Source organism: Capsicum annuum, chromosome 10 (genome assembly GCF_002878395.1).
Source record: "Capsicum annuum cultivar UCD-10X-F1 chromosome 10, UCD10Xv1.1, whole genome shotgun sequence".
Classification (NCBI taxonomy): Eukaryota; Viridiplantae; Streptophyta; class Magnoliopsida; order Solanales; family Solanaceae; genus Capsicum; species Capsicum annuum.
Window position 1 is genome coordinate 654179 of NC_061120.1, and position 19859 is coordinate 674037.

The 19859-nt window shown below is 35.7% G+C and overlaps 4 protein-coding genes across 4 annotated transcripts; 2 read left to right on the plus strand and 2 right to left on the minus strand.

Moving 5' to 3' along the window:
* On the plus strand, positions 1-3823 carry LOC107845513 (putative rRNA methylase YtqB). Its single transcript, XM_016689873.2, has 6 exons — positions 1-303; positions 894-960; positions 1800-1992; positions 2883-2956; positions 3128-3283; positions 3525-3823. Exons 1-6 carry the CDS (start codon positions 78-80, stop codon positions 3646-3648), a joined length of 840 nt encoding a protein of 279 aa, XP_016545359.1. The 5' UTR covers positions 1-77; the 3' UTR covers positions 3649-3823.
* Positions 3824-3887: 64 nt separating this feature from the next.
* LOC107845512 (transcription factor MYB58) lies at positions 3888-5576 on the minus strand. Its single transcript, XM_016689872.2, has 3 exons — positions 4967-5576; positions 4765-4894; positions 3888-4511 (listed from the first exon to the last, which is right to left on the minus strand). The coding sequence occupies exons 1-3, from the start codon at positions 5103-5105 to the stop codon at positions 4103-4105; spliced, it is 678 nt and encodes a 225-aa protein (XP_016545358.1). The 5' UTR covers positions 5106-5576; the 3' UTR covers positions 3888-4102.
* Positions 5577-7410: 1834 nt separating this feature from the next.
* LOC107845510 (ubiquitin-NEDD8-like protein RUB2) lies at positions 7411-12086 on the minus strand. Its single transcript, XM_016689870.2, has 3 exons — positions 11796-12086; positions 9088-9347; positions 7411-7654 (listed from the first exon to the last, which is right to left on the minus strand). The coding sequence occupies exons 1-3, from the start codon at positions 11886-11888 to the stop codon at positions 7543-7545; spliced, it is 465 nt and encodes a 154-aa protein (XP_016545356.1). The 5' UTR covers positions 11889-12086; the 3' UTR covers positions 7411-7542.
* A 3061-nt stretch (positions 12087-15147) lies between these two features.
* Positions 15148-16497, plus strand: LOC107845800 (putative uncharacterized protein DDB_G0281733). Its single transcript, XM_016690285.2, has 2 exons — positions 15148-15541; positions 15819-16497. Exons 1-2 carry the CDS (start codon positions 15362-15364, stop codon positions 16326-16328), a joined length of 690 nt encoding a protein of 229 aa, XP_016545771.1. The 5' UTR covers positions 15148-15361; the 3' UTR covers positions 16329-16497.
* Positions 16498-19859: the final 3362 nt, after the last annotated feature.

Consider the following 19859-nt stretch of genomic DNA (forward strand, 5'->3'; position numbering starts at 1 on the left):
GCCAAACACTGCCTTAACATGCCCCTCGTGTGATTTTTGAGTTTTATCCCCCAATTTTCTCCAACCAGCAAGAGTGTATGCTGTCACTGCAAATGAATCTCTGTTCATATTCTTCTTTGTTAAGTAAGAGAATGGTGAAATGCCAATGGAACTTCAAATGTTACTCTATTTCTCCATCTTCCTTATTTTCATCAAACACAAATACTACTACTATTAGAGCATTTGCAAGTTCCTGTCAGCAGCTCAATGGAGCATCCTCCATTTCAGTTGCTGGACCCCACAACCCTCTTTCCCCCATTTCAGGTCTGACTGTTGAAGAAATCTAAGTATCTCTCTGTTCGTTTCAATTTGTTTGGCCTATTTTGATTTGACACGGAGTTAAAACATATGTTAAAGAGATAAGTAACCAGTACCCCTGAACGATGACCAAAGTAAACTACGACACATCCCTACTTCACATCTTTTGTCACCCTTTTGCACTGATGTAACATCTTTATTACATAAAATGGGATCCACGTCAAAGGTATCATGTCAGTTAAAAAGATTGACAAAAGATGTCATGTCAGCTAAAAGGTTGATAAAAGGTGTCACGTCAGCAAAAAAGGTTGACAAAAATAGCTAACATTTAGTTCAGGACCTCCGTGAAGTTGGAGTGTGTCGTAGTAAATTTGATTGTAGTTTAGGGGTACTGGATGCTTTACTCCATGTTAAATGTACCTAAATGTCGTTTAATCTTGTAGTATCAGACATGTATGTGGAAAGTTGAAATTGAAGAGTTGCTTAAAAAAGGAAAGAGTAATTCTTTTTTAAACGGACTAAAAAGAAAAGTAGGTCAAACAAATTGAAACGGAAAGGAGTAGTAATTCATCCATTGGTTAACTAATTTTTGTCAGGGTCTATGGAGCAAGTAATGGTGGAATATCTTTTTGGGAGGAAAAAAGCTACTGAAGTTGCTCACTAGTAGGTACTCCAGTCCCTTTTTCTTCAGCTCTTTTAGATTCTACTTATGTGGTTCATCCAATGTGCAAAATAGTTCCTTTTTCTAAAACGGGAAGCGATTTTTACTAAGGGGGGCGAAATATAAAGAAGTAAATTCATGAAGAAGCGAAGGGGTGTCAATATGTAATAATGTAGTTATACATAAAAGAAATGTTTTTTACCTAGCTACACAGTGTAATTTTCCGATCCCCTTGAATACATGTGGCTCCAAGGCCGTTAGCTGTATTTCTGTATGTCATAGTGATATTCCTACAGAAAGTTTTATACTTGCAGTTTGGTTGGTAGCAAACGTGATGGACTAATTTCTTTATGGTGCGAGAAATTACTCTTCTTGACTGACCATTTTGTCTTGTTGTGTTCGATGTGTGAATCCTAGAGGTATATGATCTGTATATATTCGAATTGAAGTGCTATCAGCGGATAAAGTTCACAAATTGCTTGTAATTAACTTCTCTGGTTGGTGTTTGTCTTATACATTTCAATTTAATCAATTAGAATTCTGACAGTTCATTACTCCGTATATTCCAATGAAGTGTTATCGATAGTAAATAAACTGCTTGTGACTGATTTCTCTTGGTTGCGCTTGTCTTATGACTTTTGATGACTAAGTATCTCTGCAACTGCTTCTTCTTTACAAATATTGGTTATATAGAAGTTAAAGCTTAAATGCATTGCCTTGTTTTGAGTTTATAGCTGTATGGCCATACTAGACTACAGGTGCTTGCTTACCTCGTTGTCTAATTGGGTAACGTCAAGGGTATTATATAATTTTATCAGCGAATAATCTTCTTTTCTGGCAGTGTCTGGAAGCATGTTGTTAAGAAAGGGGATGCAGTTGTTGATGCCACATGCGGAAATGGTTACGATACGTTGGCACTGTTGAAACTGGTTGCTGATGAGACACAAAGAGGTCGAGTTTATGGCATGGATGTTCAGAAAATTGCTTTAGAAAGCACTTCATCATTACTGGACCAGTTTGCTAGTCCAGATGAGGTACTGCTGCTGCTTATTTTGTATCTTGGGACCTAATTAATGATGGCATTTCACCAATGGTAATACCAACAGATAGATCATCCCAACTATCCACACTAAGATAGAGAGAATGCCGGTTTGGATACATTTTCCCATAATGTTGTCCAGTCTGTTTGGTTTAAGCTGTCTATACCTTACGCGATAAGCACATAGCATACAATTGCTTGCTTTTATCGAATAATAATCTTAATTTAAGATGTAAGACCAGCCTACAAGTAAGTATTTTGTCTCAGCCGTAACTTCCACTTCCCCACTTCAAAAAACAGGTCTCGGCGTCTAGGCTGGTAACTCTACTTCCAACTCCATAATTACTAGAACCAGCCAAACATCACCAATGATAGTCTACTATGACTATGCTTAACCTACGCAAGGCTCTCTCCCTTTGTGCCGACCAAACTCGAGACTTTCCGTAGCTTTTTTCAGTCCAAAGACAACTGGGATGAGATATAGTATAATTTATTTCATAAGTGTGCTTATGGAACAGCGAAGCTCACCATAAGACACCAATTGGTAGGTTTGCAAGTCCAATCTCATTAGTGCTTACACTTGGGTGAATGGATTTAACCCTCTTTACCAATGTCTGGTGGGTAGATGCGTTTTATATTTCTATTCTAGTTCATGGACATGTGTTGACGTGGATTTAGCATCCAGGATGAATCAAATGGCAGCACTTGTTTTCTTTTGTTGACATTCAACTGTTTCGCCCAAATCATTTTCCCGCGCAGCTTCTTTAGTGACCCAAAAATCTCTGGCTATTCTTTAATTAACTCCTTTCTTTAAAAAATGATAGTTTTTCTCCCATGTCATCAGTTATACGAACATTTGAAGTAATTTTGTTTTTCTTCATGCAGAAAGAACTCGTTGAGCTATTTGTTATGTCTCATAGTCAAATGGAGGACATTGTTCCAAATGATGTGGCTGTAAGGTATTGGTGCTTCTTATTTGAAGGATGTTAATGACTTAAAATCTGAAGGCGTACATCATCTAGTTTCTGTTACAGTGATCTTAGTACATGGCTGCATCTATTCTGTCGTGTTGACGTTATCTAACCATCCCAATGATCACCTCCATTTTTTTCGTACCATGCTTGTGTCAGGTTAGTTGCTTTCAACTTGGGTTACCTTCCTGGAGGTGACAAAAAGGTCATTACCAGGTCCGAAACGACTGTGCTTGCATTAGAGGCTGCTAAGAGAATCTTAGCACCTGGTGGACTCATCAGCATTGTAACTTATGTCGGCCATCCAGGTGGGAGGTATATTCTTGAACCTTATGTTTATTTTCAGCTGAAAGTTCCCAGTTCTGTTGTTTGAGAGTCGTCGTACATCCACTTGCTGAATGCTACTACGTAAGTTGGAAAAGCTCTGGGTCAATGCTCTTTCTCATTGTCCTCCATTAACGCCCTTTAACTTTTATCTCGTGTGTAATGTTATTCTATTCACAAAAGGTTTAGTTTATACTATGTTAGGTACATATTACATGTGTTTATCATGTAGGGAGGAGTTTGAGAAGATCGAAGATTTTGCTTCCAGACTACCAATTGAGAGTTGGAACTGTTGCAAACTACATACGGTAAATCGCCCACTAGCTCCCATGCTGATATTTTTATTCAAAAGATAGGACAGGATTTTTTTCGTGTTACCGAAATGAGACTTGATATCATGTTTCTGAGGTTTCATGACTTGTAAAGATATACCGGGATGCTCTTGATCAGATGTATTTATATATGATGATTCTTTGTCGTTATGCCAGAATTCACATTCATACTTTTTAATACAATCTCAATTTTCATGCATCTTCGCAGTTGATATATAGTAGGATTACAACTATATGTTATATATCTAGCTAGCAACAGAAGTAACCAAACTGAGAGTAGTATATATGAACATGCATGTGCATGCCTTTCTTCATTATTTCTAGCTGAACATACAACTAGTTACTAATATTACCACTCATAATATACACTGTTAGCGTAACCTTAAAAATTGTTTACATAAACTTAAAGCGTACAAAGCATAAACTCCCTGGTGAATCAATGAGTACATAGTAATTGCTAGATTAGAGTTGCATGACCTTATTTTATTTGGTGTTGTGCTTCATTTGTTGTTAGTCCAAGTTCAATCTCCAAGTATGTCAACCACTTTTGGCATTCATATTCGTCGGCCATCTGAGGTTGATGATGTTCGGTATTAGTACTAGTAGTGTCTTGCTTGGAATAGCTGTCGAAATGATCCAAATTATTAATACTAGTAGGATTACTAGTATCCAACATATATTCCCAAAAGTCGATCACTTGATCATTGGCCTTCGAAGAAGTTGGAGAGCAAGACCCTAAAGTAGTGCTACTACATGTTGGTGTTGATGAAGGAGAATTGTGTTCCTCTTTCTTCATGAGTAATAATCTCTTCTTCAAATGCGTATTCCATACATTTTTAATCTCATTATCCGTTCTTCCTGGTAAATGAGATGCTATCTTTGACCACCTGTACGTACATATATATATGTTGAATTAGTTAATGTCAGAACATAGAGATATAACGTAAACTATTATACTCTATGTTAGTAGAGGACAACAACAACGATACCCATGGTATTCCCACAAAGTGGTTTGTGGAGTCTGGGGAGGATAAAGTGTATGCAGTCCATACTACTACCTCAGATGAAGTAGAGAGATGAAGTAGAGAGGCTGTTTCAGATAGACCCCCGGCTCAGAAATGTTAGTAGAGGACAATATACCTATTCCCAAAAGAGCGGTGTAGGTTTATAATAGTATCCTCTTCTTGTGAGGTGAAATTCCCTCGCTTTACATCAGGTCTCAGGTAGTTAATCCACCTCAATCGACAACTCTTCCCACACCTCACTAGCCCTGCATACGATATAATGAGTTAAACTTTTATACACCGATATCACAGATCATCGGTATAGGTAGGTAGTGTACCGGCTTGTTTAGGGAGGGCGCGCCAATTGCCATGACCGTGTTTCTGAATGAAAGAAATAAGCTTCAAATCTTCTTCAGGAGTCCATGGCCCTTTCTTTACTTTACTTTTATCACAACAACTTCTTCTTCCTTTACCCATTCTTGTTGATAATATTTCTGTATATGTTTGTGTATGATCAACTAATATCTTAGTCCTTAGCAACTCACATATATGTAATATATGTTATGTTGGTTTCTTTTTCATGAACCAACACACACACATATATATATCTTCATACCATGGGAGGGCTATAAGATGTTTGATAAGGAGTGGGGTCCTCTCAAGAATTTCATGTGCACCCTAATATAAAACAGCAACGACAATATATCCAATGTATTCCCACAACATGGGTCTGGCCGTTTGGGAGGGTAAAGTGTACGCAGTCCATACCACTACCTCAGATGAAGTAGAGAGGCCGTTTTCGATAGATCCTCGGCTCGGGACATATAACTTTTAGGGGTCGTTTCGTTGAGAAACAAGTTATTCTGAGATTAATTATAACAAAAGAACATGTGTTGAGTCATATGTAGTTTTGAAAATATTAGTGTTGATTTTCTTACCTACATTAGACCAAGAGTGAACTTCCTTTCACACATGATATAATGTATTGGTAGCTTTTTTTTTTTTTTTTTTTGCAAAAACATGTTCCTACCATTTTTGTTCCCTTGTGTAGAAATATTACTATATATATATATTTTTCCAGTACCATTAATTTTTGTTAATATATACAGACTGAAAAGAGATTAAATTATTTTATAAAATGAAATGCATGGGCCAGGGTGTTATACAATTCTAAAATGATATTAATAAAACATAATAATGAAAATGGATAATGAGGAATTAGAAGCAGCATGCATTTAGCATTTGCCGCAGATGCCAATATTATTTTCAAATTAATCTTTATTTATTTATTTTTAAAATTTGAATTGCTAGCTTTAGATTTGATGATTTATAAGAACCATTTAACAATAATTTCCTATGGTTTAGTTATAATTTGAACAAGGAAAAGAATTTTTGTGTACTAAAAAAGTAGTATGATAAGTTGAATATGACTAATTAGTTTACTATCCTGGGGAGTTGCCACTTGGGTTCACATAAAATGCCACATTTTAATATATCATTAATTAGTTTTCACCAAATATAGTTGACGTGTCAGTTGCAATTTTTGATTTTCTATGACCACAATGCATAGTGTTAATTGTCAATTTGATACAAAGTCATTCATCAGTTGGACTTGGGGAACCATCACAATTAATGCCATTTCTTAATTAAACACTTATAATAACGTACTACTTTAAAAAAAAAAAGAAAAAAAATAAACTCGTTATACTAAACTGTCCGCTATGCGCAGAATCCGAAGAAGGGCTCACTATAAAGGTATATTGTATGCAACTTTACCTTGCATTCCTATTTAGAGGTTGTTTTCAAGATTTGAATCCGTGATCTCTCGATCACATGGCAACAACTTTATCAGTTATTTCAAAGCTCCTCTTCAGTCACGTATTACTAGTAGTAATAATAATTGTTTTTAAGTGATATTTTCAGTTTGCACATGTTCTTAGGAAAACTAAACACTCTTAGAAAGTAAGAAATATTTTAATCAAATATCTTTAAAAAGTAGTACAATATCTTTAACGGTTTCTTGGTTAGTTTTTTTTTTTTTTGGTTCTCTACCCGACGTTCGATGCCTGCATTGAAACCTCGATTATTCCAGATCGTGCATTGCACGGGCTATTCTAGAGGTAGCGCTTCCAATAGAATTTTCTCCATACCTAGAGCTCGAATCCGAGATCTTTGGTTAAGGGTGGAAAGTCCCACCAATGCACCACTAACTCAATTCGGTGATTTCTTGGTTAGTTAAATAAGGGTAAACTTGAATATTTCCAATTGTTCACACATTGGCCGGTAAAAAGGATCCGTGAACTATCAAGATTGTTGTACTTGTGAACTGGGAAGGTCAATTTTTTTTCTGTTTTGTTGATTGGTAGAATCCAAATAGGTGAAAGGACAGCAGAAAAAATGAGACCATGTTTGACAAATTTTGTTTCAAAGAACTTGCCACAGCAAATTTTGGTAGCAGCATTCTTTGACAAGAGCTAAAGTGTTACCAACAACCATGACAATGATTGTAGAGGACTTATCACCAATGAGTACCTTCTTACCTACGATTGCTCGGACTCTTCAAAAATGTGATGAGGCGGGTCGGATCCTTCAAAAGTAGTACATTTTCGGAGGATCTGACACGGGTGCCACAACATTTTTGAAGAGTCGGAGCAACTTAGCTTCTCACAACTACAGGGAAGAAGGGAGATCATTCTGTGGGTATACATGCTTCGCGGCTGAGCATTTATAGACAGGACTAAATCTGAATTCAACATAAATAAGCGCGGTCAATCACAACATGTTCAACCAAAAGCATTCCGGTTTATTCCAATCGTACATAAACAAAAAAGAGGGAGGGGAAGAGAAGAAATGTTCATCTAAAGTTCATGGAACAAAGACGGGACGTCTAAGTTATCACCAAGTTAAATGCAACCTAGAGTCTGCCACCCCTTAGTGCAAGAACAAGGTGAAGAACAGAACCGCCTTCGATATTGTAGTCTTTAGCTGTCTTGTCATCTGCTAGCTGTTTTCCGGCATAAATAAGTCTGCATTAAACCAAAAGCACAAAGTGTAAATGCACTCTCTCAAACTATCACAAGAAATAAAAAGAAACTATGAAACACGGAACTTGTATCGCGTAGCATATAGGTAAATTAAGTAGTTCACAAAAAATAGATATATGAACAAGTTTAATAATTCCGAGCCACTGTTTACTTTCTGCCCATATGATGAAGTTGAAATCCTAGAACATCTCAATTAGAACACCATGGAGTTTCGTAAACTAAGAAATTGTATTCCAGTAAAAGCCATATCCTGATGTACTGTAGTACTATGATCATGATAGACAACAGAAACTCTCGACAAAATTGTTAATGAAGAGAATTATGATGCTTTCATCTCTTCTGTTATCTCAATCGGTTAAGATACGAACACACAGACTGAGGGCTGACTCATATAGTTCTGTTTTTGGTGTCCACTGTCACTGATAAGAACAGGAAGAAACAAAGCTGTCCAAATTATTATAACAAACTGCATTTTGGTTATATCAATCTACTCGAAAGAAAATCCTTTTAAGAAGCCAAGACTGAGAGCAATCTTTCTCTCAAAAGAAGAGAGATAAAATTGAATGTCTCAAGGGCTTTGGTCTACTGGTAAGAGTGCAATATGTGATGTGAGTTAGGGGCACATCTGGGTTTGAATCCTGCCGAAGACAAAACCCTGGTATGGAGAAGCGCAGAGGGCGCAACAGTATTCATCGAGTTTCGAAACGTACACCACTAGCCCACAAGGACTTCATGATTATCCAAGAAAATTTTAAAAAAAATTGAAATTTTACATCAAATAGAGGGAAAAAAAGCACCAGGATGCCCACCATTTTTCTGGTGATGCTAGCAGGCAGCTAAGAAATTAGGTTGATAAAAATTGGCTAACGAGAGCAGATACATGATCCATAAAGTTCTTCAGACCCGCTGAATTTTCTAGGCGATGTCTAAAGCAGAATCGCAGATGCAAGATCTGTTAGACCCGTTGAATATTTACAATGCTCTTAAGCTTACAACACTACCAGTTTTTTTCATGAACTTGCAGACATATATTTCAAGTCATTAAGTCTTTAATTCGATTGACACAACTATGGTCTACGGATGGTTACAATTCTTGAAACAGGCATAGTAGAACATTGCATAATAGGAGACTTTTAAGTCCTTACAAGGAGGTACTTTAGAAAAAAGTACAGCTATTACGGGAACGCTAGAAATACCAGGGAACAGCAACATGACAACTTGCAGAGATTTAAAGAGAATTCCAAAAAAGATTCATAGGCCACACACACAGCATCAACACATGCAACATCACTGGTCTTTTAGTCTCATAGCATCGGGGAGAGTACAGTATGGCATGGAGAAGAGGAGAAAAAACAAACACTGGAAACCACAAATCTAGTGAACACAATATTGAATGAAATAAAAGAAATACAAACCTTTGCTGCACAGGAGGTATTCCTTCTTTCTCCTCGACACGTTCCTTAATACGATCAATGGTGTCGGTGGGTTCAATGTCTATCTCAATTTCCTTTCCAGTGAGAGTCTTCACCTTGATCATAGTTCCTCCCCTGAGCCTGAGAACAAGATGAAGAGTTGATTCTTTCTGAATGTTGTAATCAGCCAAGGTTCGACCATCTTCCAGTTGTTTCCCAGCAAATATCAGTCTCTGCTGATCAGGCGGTATGCCTTCTTTATCCTGTTAAGCAGCATATCCATCAATTTGTCAGCTCTAAGTAAAATAAAATGAACACGACCACATGTTTCCACTAATGCCAACATTGAGAAGTGGACAAATCCAGGGTGGGTCAGGGCAGAGATGGCAGAAGAAGGGGGGAAACTAAACAAAAGGCAACACTTGACCATACAACATGCAGCAAACACATATTTTAGGCAATTAAAAGTTGATGTGTGCACAATTGTAATTCAAAGACCATAGCTTTGACAGGGACCGTATGGATATGAAGTCTTCTTTGTGGGTTATGGTTGGCTCATACATTTCGTGGGCCTTGTAGAGGTCATATTTTCGTAATGCACATATCTTACAGTATTTAGGTTGACTTCAAATAAACTAGTTAGAAAGTAAAACTAATCATAAGCCTGAGCTGTATGATCAGGTCCTGGTAGCCTTAACAGCAGAAACAAAAAAAACAATGGTTTAGTGGTCTTAGATCTCTAGCACCTGGGACACACTTTATCCATTTCCCTCCGAAAAGAATGGCTCCATCCAAGCTAAAAGAACTAAAAGAGAAAATTCAGGACCTACTTGACAAGGGGTTCACTTACCTAATGTCGAAAAAAGATTAAAAAACACGCTCCAAACCGGTGAATATCTTGTAACAGTAGCCTAAGGGATATCATCAAGCGTGTGTAGCACCATCAATTACAGAAAAGACTACATTCTGGTGTCAATGCATCATTGTGTGTTTCTGTTTGTTTTCTATCAAATTTTGCTGAAAGTATGCAATTAAAAAGTGGTATCTACATTCAGGACATACTTAATTCAATATATTTAACAACCTGTACTGTGGCATGTGCAAGTTCCCTTTTTCTCTTAATTCAAAAGAAAAAATAAAAGTGAGTTAAAGGCGATTGCAGGTAGCTTTAGAGAGTTCATAAGTTGAACTCAATTTGAAGTGCACAACCCATTTATGCACAATTATGACTATCCAGCCTCCCCAGACCCCACTTGGTGGGAATACACTGGGTTTGTTGTTGTTGTTGTATGACTATCCAGCCTAGGTGCATTGTATGCGCCAATAAAGCCGATATCGATATCGAGGCTCCAAAAGACGAGCTTAGTTTCCAACGTGAACTATCACCAACAAATTATCAAAACACACCCCAACTATCAATTTAGATAGGAAAAGTGAACAATTGATAGTTGAGGCGTGTTTTGATACTTAGTTGGCGATAGTTCACACAGGAAACTCGCACACCTTCAATTTAACCATCAATTGTTCACTCTTCCTACCTGAAACATCACTCCATCATCCAAGTAGAAAAAGTGAACAATTAATAATTGAGATGCGTTTTGATAACTAACTGGTGATATTTCACATACGAAACTCACACACCTTATAGCTCAGGTATAAAACTCAAAAAAAGGGGATAGGTGTCGTATTTTGAGCATTAACTCAAAGATCAATACATGTAAAACAAAAATAGCATGTAATTATTACTCCCTCCATATCGTTTTAGTTGAGCCTCTTGCTTAAAATATTTGTTTCACTTTAGTTGTCCAATTTAATGAAATCAAATAATATTATGTTGTTCTAATACTATCCTTAGCATTAAATACATAAAATACTCCCTCCGTTTCAAAATAGTTGACCCTTGTTGACTTAACACTCTCCTTAAAAAGAAGAAAAAATGTTTTTTTGATAACTGTGGTGTCCAGGCCAGCTTGCGCGCACCTCAACTTATTCCACGGGATACCTGCCACCTCCCACCAAAAACAGGTATCAGGTAACTCTGTCCACTAAGGCTAAACAAATGGAAAGAAATCACCTAGTTCATTTTACCAAATTAGTCTTATTAACTATGCTTGAAAATATAAATATGAGTATATACACTTTGTTTAGTCATTTAATGATAAGGATAGTATTGAAAGAACATAATAATATTCTCTTAATTTCATACAAAGGACAACTAAACTAAAACAAATACTTATAGAAATTGGGCAAACTATTTTGAAACGGAGGGAGTATATATATCCAAATTTATATTTTCAAAGCATATTATAACTTTTTTTTTATATCCATGATGTCCGTACCAGCTTGCGCGCACCTCGACTAAATACACGAGATAACTGTCACCTCTCACCAGCAACAGGTACCACCAAATAACTCTGCCATCACGACTAGAACCACCTAGGGTTCGTCTCAGCTGAAAATTGAACTTGAGACCTCACGGTGTTCGCTGATCCACTAGGCCAGACCCTTGTATGCAAAGCATATTATAACTAATAAGGCTAATTTCGTAAAATAAACTCCTAATAAATATTTTTCTCCAACTATTTTGAATCGATATTATTATATTTATCAATCAGCACCAAACACATACACATTATATTATTATACATAAAAATAATCCCTAATTGATGAAAAACAACACCACGAAAATCATAAAAGCATGAAAAAGGTACCTGAATTTTGGCTTTGACATTGTCAATGGTATCACTACTCTCAACCTCAAGGGTGATAGTTTTTCCAGTTAGGGTTTTCACGAAGATCTGCATAATTAAATTGTTTTTTATTTGATGAGCGAGATTGTTTGTTTGTTACTTGTACGCTAACCTTATTAATTTTCTTTTTCGGATGAAATAAGAATAAAAAATAGGGACCCACACGGTACCTTCTTCTATTCTGTTCTAATATTCTTTTTTTTTTTTTTTGGTAATTTGTTCTATTCTATTTTATTGGTTCTAAAATAAAAGAGAATTTTGACCCCATCAGCTTTATTCCTTTCTTTAATAGCCCTCCTTTTTTTATTTTTCTTCTCCTCCTTATACTAATAGGAAATGTTTGTTTGTTTGTTTATACAATTGCTCTTTCAATTTGGCTTTTTTTTTTTTGGAGGTTTTTAACCAACAATTATGGTAATAAAAAGATGTATATTTTTATTTCATACAATAATTAGCAAAATGAATACAAACCAAAGAGCATCTAGTGGATTATATTATTACAACAATAATAATATATTCAAGTGTATTTTTATAAAATAAGATCTAGAGAGGATAAGTTGTACGCAGTCCATACCACAAACTCAAATAAAATAGAGAGGTTGCTTCCAAAACAACAAAAAAACATAAAAATAAACAACAAAATGCGATAAGAAATTGCTAGATAATAAAGAAACAAGTCGCCGACGGAGTAATACTATAAACTATCAATTTGAGATCACAAACATCCTCACACCACGAACAAAACACTTTAAGAAACTACACAAATATAAACAAAGTATTTTTTCCTATTATTACCGATGCACTTCTATCCACTAACGCTCTACTGAATTGAATTATTGACATTACAAAATATACATTATTTTTTTAGATATTACACAACTTGTGATTCCTCTTGAAAATTCCTGTTAGCAAATTTGGGCCTCAAAGTAGATTAGAAAGAGGAAAGGTTAATTGGGCCTATATGGGGATTCATCATATTTGGGCCGGTATGTCATATTGTAATAAGCCCAAATCCAAAAATAGTTAGGGATGACGGATGTAAGACATTCTTAGTGAAGGAGTAAAAGGTAATTAACAAGCGCTTAACAATGTATTTATATTAATCTATTGATACATCAATTTAATTCCGTGATCAATTATAATGGAGCAATTCTTCAATCCTATTTAAGTCTTCACGTTAGAGTTAAATTATTTTTACTTTCGATGTCAATTAATTGTAATTCCTTAGCTTTTATTGATGTTGAAGATGAGTATGTCATATTGGCATTGAATACAAACAAATATAAGTGTGAGTTAAGTTTCATTTTTATTTTATGGTCAAGCATTGAATAAACAAGTGAGTAAACTAGGTGAATATATTTATTTATGTATATAATATAAAGTCTCTTCAATGATTATTGGATCTTGATCACATGAACTTGCAAAATGATTAATATGCGTTTGAGTTTAAATTCTAATTTTGGGCATTATATATAAACTTTTCAATAAAAAGTCTTGGAATTAATTAGAAGAATTTATCGAAAGCTTATGTATTTTAGTAATGTGATTGTTAAAGGTAGTATTCCTTTCGTTTCTAAATAAGTGGTGCCTTAAAAGACATTTAAATTAAAAACATCACTTATTTAGAAAAGAAGTGAATTGTTTTTTTTTTCTCTTCTTAATCAACAATATAATTCATCTGTCCCACTTTAATTGGTGATCTTGCTAAAAATAAATATCTATATTAGTTTATCACTATTAAATCAGGATAGAATTAATTATTCTTTTTTTATTTTATTCCTATAATTAATAATATACATTAAATGTAAACAATTGCAATTCCAATATCCATTTCTATGCCCAATGAATATTACTAATATGGATAAAAAGTAAAATAATTAAATTCATCATATAATTTATAATTTTTTTACTCACCGTGTTAAATAAAATATGACCAATTAAAATAAAACGGACAAAAGTGGGGAGATAGTTGTGGAAATTTCAAATCCCTTTCACTTGGTAACATTAAATGTAGCATTCAAAGAGATAAGACCATTCTTCACTAAGCCAATAAAAGTAGTGGGAAATTAGTTGGTTAGGTGTGTAGTTGATTTTAATTTGAATCATTAACTCCAGCAATTAAAACCCATTAAATACAAATCTTAAAAAGTTCCAAGTACTAGTAAGCATTTAATTCTTTTAATTAATTGAGATCGGTGAAGTTAATTTCTTCTCCGTGTAAATCAAAAGACTTTTTATCCCCTCCCTAAAAGCTTTATCCTCTTTGCTTTCTTCTTGACTCGAACCTACAACGTTAAGATTGTTGGTTGGGGGTGCTTACCGTGCAGAGGGCCGAAGCACCTCGCCCGCGCGGACTTCCCAATTTTTAAATACGTTCGCGGATTGTTTTATTGTGAAGGTTTCGACAATGATCTTTCTGCAGGTTTACCTACAAAACTTGTTACGGCTTCTCCTTCCTCTAAATGATAAGGTTCAACGGACTTCTCGCAACTCCGCGGGCAACGAACCCCCCACTTCACCGCAATCCGAACGTTTCACCGGAAGGGTGAATAGACTGCTTTACTGTTTGGAATAGAAAGCACGCGACGCTCAAAAAACAAGCAGTGAACTTGGGGGCCAATGCTGCGGCATACTCGAGAGTGAGGTTAACTTCCAACACTTGGTGGGATTTTTCAAGGACCGATGCACAAACCTCCTTTAGAGAAAAATGGAAATGATTGGATTAGAAGGGGAGGGACGAACCGAAGCGATAAAGGATTGCATCTCACTGGATCGTGGCAGCAAGGCCACTCTGCCACTTTACAAATTAATGTTATCGATTATAATGAGTAATTATACATTATGTGTGATATTAAAATTTGCTACCATCATTATTGTCAAAGGCAAATTAAAGTTGGAAGTTTCATACACAGATGGAATTCATGTCAATAATGATAGCGATGACTTTAGTGATCATCGTGCATAAAGAAAGCTAACGTAACATGGGAATTATTAATTAATGAGTTAAAAGTTTTAAAAAATACCACACTCTTTATTAATGTCCACTTTGAGCAAAACCAAAGTCAAATTGAGATATGATGATTAAAAGCAAAACAAGAATTATTGCACCCATTTTATTTTGAATTACACTTATTATTTTCATTTTTTTGGTTAGATTTCTGCAAGGGACTGTTTTCAAGTTTTGAATCTGTGACTATCTAATTACGTGATAATAATTTTATCAGTTAGTACAAAACTCTCCATTACGAGTAAGAAGAGTAGTAGTGGTAATTAATAAATGGGAAAATGTGGGTGCAACAATTAATCACAAGTGTGGAGCTTTTAATGCCGCAATTACTGACGGCCCCTTCTATTTCAACTCCTTATAATACTAACTCCCTCTATTTATGCACAACAAACTTCATTATTTTTTCCAATTCCCCTCTTTCTTTATTATGTCCTTTTATATACCTACTGCCATTGCAGGTTATTGATCTTCTGAGAAGACTGTTTACAAATTACTATACTATATTATAAAAACAAAAATTATGGTGGCTGAAGTTAGCACTCTGATCAGATTGATGAACGGTTCAGATGGTAGTAATGAATCTTCATCAAAATCAACGGCTCTGATCACTCAAGACTTGCTTGGTGGATGTCTTGATTCAAAGGAATTGGACCTTGACTTACAAGTACCTAATGGCTGGGAAAAACGCCTTGATTTGAAGGTACTCATTTTCTTTAATTTCTTCATATGTTTATATGAGTCGTAGTATTCGAACCAGTTTTTGCGTACCACGACTTACTTTGTCCATGAAATACACTACTTTTGACGAATCCGAGCAACATAGAGACCTTGTTGTCCAAATTAGTTAATTCATTCATATCCATCATTAGGATGATAGAACTAAACTAACGCTTTTACTTGTTACGTGACGGATTGTGTAAATATTTACAGTTAAACTGTTATTTTTATGATCTTAATTAAATTTATTATGAAACCAGACAGGTAAAGTGTATCTAGAGAGGATCAATTATTCCACATCAACTTTGGAACACAAGAAGCAAACAGCTACAAAATTACCTCTCAACCTATTCGAAGACACTAAGTTAGAACTAAAACTTCAACCTTCATCTTCATCAATTGGTAATTATAATTACCATAACGTATGCACACTTGAAAAAGTAAAAATAGCTTTAGAAAGGGCAGAAAAGGAATTACCACCAACGAGGAAACGCAGCAGCTCCATGTCGTCGTCGTCATCGTCGTCGTTCATGTCCATGGTATCATCATCATCAACCAGTTATTCAAATTCATCATCAATCAATATTACTAATAGTGATGAAGATCACATGATGAGTAGTAGTAGTCATGATTCAGTAGCTGCTGGCTGTCCAAGTTGTTTGATTTATGTACTCATATCTAAAGCCAATCCTAGATGTCCTAAATGCAATGCTATTGTTCCAATGTTACGTATGAAGAAACCTTGTATTGATCTTAACATATCCTTGTAAATGTCTAGTTGATTTTTGTAAACATACAGATAAGCATATAGTAAGTATATCATAAAGAGTATTGTATCTATCTATCTATCTATCAATTCAGGTAGTGCAATGCCCGTCGAGAGACTGATCTAGGATTTGTAGTTTATGTATTCTTACTATATAATAGTTATTGAGCTCACGTGAATTTGTAACATATATATAAGCTAGGTCCGCCACCGTACCCGGAAGGAACTCTGTATTTGGCTTCTTGTTAGAATTGTTGCGATGGACTCTATGTTGCTTGGACTCTTCAAAAATGTCAATGGATGCGTGTCGGATTCGCCAGAACTAATGTATTTTTTAAGAATCCGACATGAGTGCGGCTTCGAAAGTGAAGGGTCCGCGCAACTTAGACGGTGGTAAACATGAAACAAGGCATTAATAAGATATGGGTATATATTAAATGTGTGCTACTGCTTTCTGAACAGGCATTAATAAGATATGGGTGGGTATATATTAAATGTGTGCTTCTGCTTTATGAACATGAAATTAATGTATTTGGTTAGATGAAAAATGGCATTTTACCTGAGCTGTATGTGATGAAAAATTAAATGTTGAAAAGGTCACCAATGTGGTGATTTAGCAAATTATATTAATTTGAGTAAGGGGAGGTGGCCAGTATAAATCACCCACCCATCTTGCAGTTAATAAAGACCAAGCAACATGTAATAAACAATCGACACCTATTTATATATCTTGCAATTTCATTCATTTTATTTTTTTTAATTTTAAATTAAATATTAACAAGTAAAAATTAACAAAGATAGTTATTCTGAAAAGCATGGGATAGTGCATTGATTGAGTGCAACAAAACAACATATACCCAGTGTGTTCCCATCAAAGGATAGGCCGATGGGGTGAACACAGCCCGTACCTCTACGTCAGAGGTGAGGTGAATAGAGAGATTGTTTTCGATATACTCCGGTTCAAGATAACAACAATGTAGAAAAAAATAAAAGGGCAGTCCGGTGCACTAAAGCTAGAAAGGCAACACAACAAAGGTGTATTATACGCAGTCTTATCTTGCATTTCTGCATGTTTCCAAGGCTTGACGTGTGACCTCCTGGTCACATGGCAGTAACTTTACCAGTTACTCAAGACAACACCAATATAGAAGAGTATATATAATAGAGATACAAGAAACAACAAGTAGTACCGAAACAAGAAGTAGTACCAGAAACAAGACTACTACAGAATAATACGACAATCAATCTACCCAAACTCAACAGACACCATCAAAACAGAACAAGAAACTACCAGAGAAGCACGACAACTATTAGTACAGACAACAATAGTATCAGAAACAAGACTACCACAGAATAATACGACAATCAATCTACCCAAACTCAACAGACACCATCAAAACAGAACAAGAAACTACCAGTGCACCACGACTATCGATTAGTACACACAACAGTGCATTGATTGAGTGCGTGTGAATTAATTAAGTAGTAGTTGTAATAAAGGCATTGTGATTCAATAATAATTATAGTATCCACCTAAATTTTGTCAAACAGCAAGGCTAATCAATCAGGTTGCTTCCTTTACTAACTCATCTTTTCTTATTTCCCACAATATATTCGGGTACGCAGAAGTCTGTATAGTAAAACAACAACTTCAACTCGAGTTCAAGTATAAACAAGAACACTATGAAGTATCAAATACCCTCAACACAAGATCAAAATGACCTTTCCAAGAGGTGTATTTATTTTTTCAGAAAAAATATAGATGAAACAGAAATGATTAAGGCCAAGTCGTCCGAATTCACGGACTTTCCTTAAGGAATAATTCCCCTCACTGTACCCGAGATTATGGAATCTTCCTCCCAGGATAAAATGGCCTTCAATCCGACTATAGCGGTACTTGAAATAAGCGGATTCTTCAAACGCACTCAACGGTTTGAATGATCACACACAGAGTTTTTGTTAAGACAAGAAGAAGTTTGTAATCTGAAATTTTTTTCTATTACAAAATCTGTGGATGAAATCAGGTTTTTATAGCCAAGAGATGCCTCTTCTGAAAAGAGACAATGGTCCATCTTAGAGGTGTGATGTTTCTAAAAATGCATGTCTGTTTACCCAAAACAGTGCAGTATTTTGTTGAAACAGTGCATCACTTCACTGAAGAGTTGCATCTGTTCGAACCAACGTATTAGTTCAGGAAACATTGTTTCGAAAATCAGCACCAGTTCAAAAACAGAAACAGAGAAGCAGTGCATCAGTTCGCAAAACAGTGCAAGTGGCACCAGTTCACTTCGAATATTGCATCTGTTGTTACTGCATGTATATTTAAATGGAGTTTCAAAACACTTTTCGGATTGAATTTATTTATTTGATTTCTGTGAAATAAAATTTGTCCAAAAAGATAGATCTCATTGATCGATCATTTTTCAAATCCAAATCCAAATCCGAGCGAGCGACGACGACGACGGCGCGAGGCATCTATTACTTCTTGTCTCACTTGCCAGGTGGAGTAAGTATTCATCAATATAAACACTCTCAAGTTCTCTTCTTCCACCAAAGTGGGAGAAAGAGTAAACTTGCCAATTTGGAAGTACACTTTCCATTTTAGTGTCTCCTTCCCTCCACCCTTTTACTCTTCATTTTTTCATTCACACTTCCATCTACTATGAACCCAACAATCTCCCACGTGAATGGAAAATGACTAATTTTCGTAAAACTTTTACGGACAAGTATGTTATCACCAAGCAAAGACCGATTACATCTGGATAAGTGAGTTTTCCTTTGAACTTTCCGTAGTGAACATGCATCGGATGCACTCGATCAATCGGTAGAATTGATATCTTTGAACCGTCGAGCTTTAATGTACACCTAGACAACACATGTCACACAACCAGTCTTTTACCGTTTATGATTCTTACGGTTTTGTTCTCTTTAGCCATGAACATGTCCCGGTTTCATGAGAGCTTAGAGAATAGGCCTTTACTAACATTCTCTTTGAAGCGGCTTCCACTTTGCCCTCACATAGGTGATTTCTAAACGTTCAATCCTATAGATTAAACTGTTTGGTCAAATCTGCCAAATTTAGATAATCATTAAAAGACTTTTCACCTTAAGTCTTATCCTTGTTTACTATATATTATCTGCATCATGAGAATGGGTTGGGTAATTGACAATGTTGAACCTTTCAGACACAACTTTGCTTGATCTCCTTGAACCTAGCTCTTGGGATCTCCAGTTTGCTAGGTAGAGTTACCGCCATGCCGACTCGTCCTTGGCCTTAAACTCATTCCCTTGGATGTTCTTTCCACTCCTTCTCTATATAGGCCTTTTGTAAGTGGATCTGACACATTATCCTTTGACTTTACATAATCAATAGTGATAATTCCACTAGAGAGAAGTTTCCTAACGGTATTATGTCTCCGTCGTATGTGACGAGATTTACCGTTATACATCATGATCCCCGCCCTACCTATTGCCACTTGGTTGTCACAGTGTATACATACTGGTGCCACTGGCTTGGGCCAATACGGAATATCTT